This window comes from Pygoscelis adeliae, unplaced genomic scaffold, assembly GCF_000699105.1.
Source record: "Pygoscelis adeliae isolate BGI_AS28 unplaced genomic scaffold, ASM69910v1 Scaffold224, whole genome shotgun sequence".
Lineage (NCBI taxonomy): Eukaryota > Metazoa > Chordata > Aves > Sphenisciformes > Spheniscidae > Pygoscelis > Pygoscelis adeliae.
The window spans coordinates 2101499-2101983 of NW_008824657.1; the positions used below are offsets into that span (position 1 = coordinate 2101499).

At 66.0% G+C, this 485-nt stretch overlaps 1 protein-coding gene across 1 annotated transcript in view; it reads left to right on the forward strand.

The window, feature by feature from the left end:
- The window catches only part of KIRREL3 (kin of IRRE like 3 (Drosophila)), a 143776-nt gene extending 143299 nt beyond the window's left edge, over nt 1-477 (forward strand). Inside the window, exon 17 of the mRNA XM_009322610.1 lies at nt 34-477. Coding sequence (XP_009320885.1) covers nt 34-477 — 444 coding nt within the window. The remainder of the gene's footprint in view (nt 1-33) is intronic.
- Nucleotides 478-485: the final 8 nt, after the last annotated feature.

Consider the following 485-nt stretch of genomic DNA (forward strand, 5'->3'; position numbering starts at 1 on the left):
CACCCGCCCCCCCCCCGCTTTCCCACTCCACAGGACCCCACCAACGGCTACTACAGCGTGAACACCTTCAAGGAGCACCACTCCACCCCCACCATCTCGCTGTCGGGCTGCCCGGCGGACCTGCGCCCCGCCAGCAAGCAGCGGGTGCCCACCGGCATGTCCTTCACCAACATCTACAGCACCTTGAGCGGGCAGAGCCGCCTCTACGACTACAGCCAGCGCTTCGTGCTGGGCATGGGCAGCAGCTCCATCGAGCTGTGCGAGCGCGAGTTCCAGCGCGGCTCCATGAGCGACAGCAGCTCCTTCCTCGACACCCAGTGCGACAGCAGCATCAGCAGCAGCGGCAAGCAGGACGGCTACGTGCAGTTCGACAAGGCCAGCAAGGCCTCCGCCTCCTCCTCCCATCATTCCCAGTCTTCTTCCCAAAACTCGGACCCCAGCCGGCCCCTGCAGAGGCGGATGCAGACGCACGTTTGAGCCCCTCC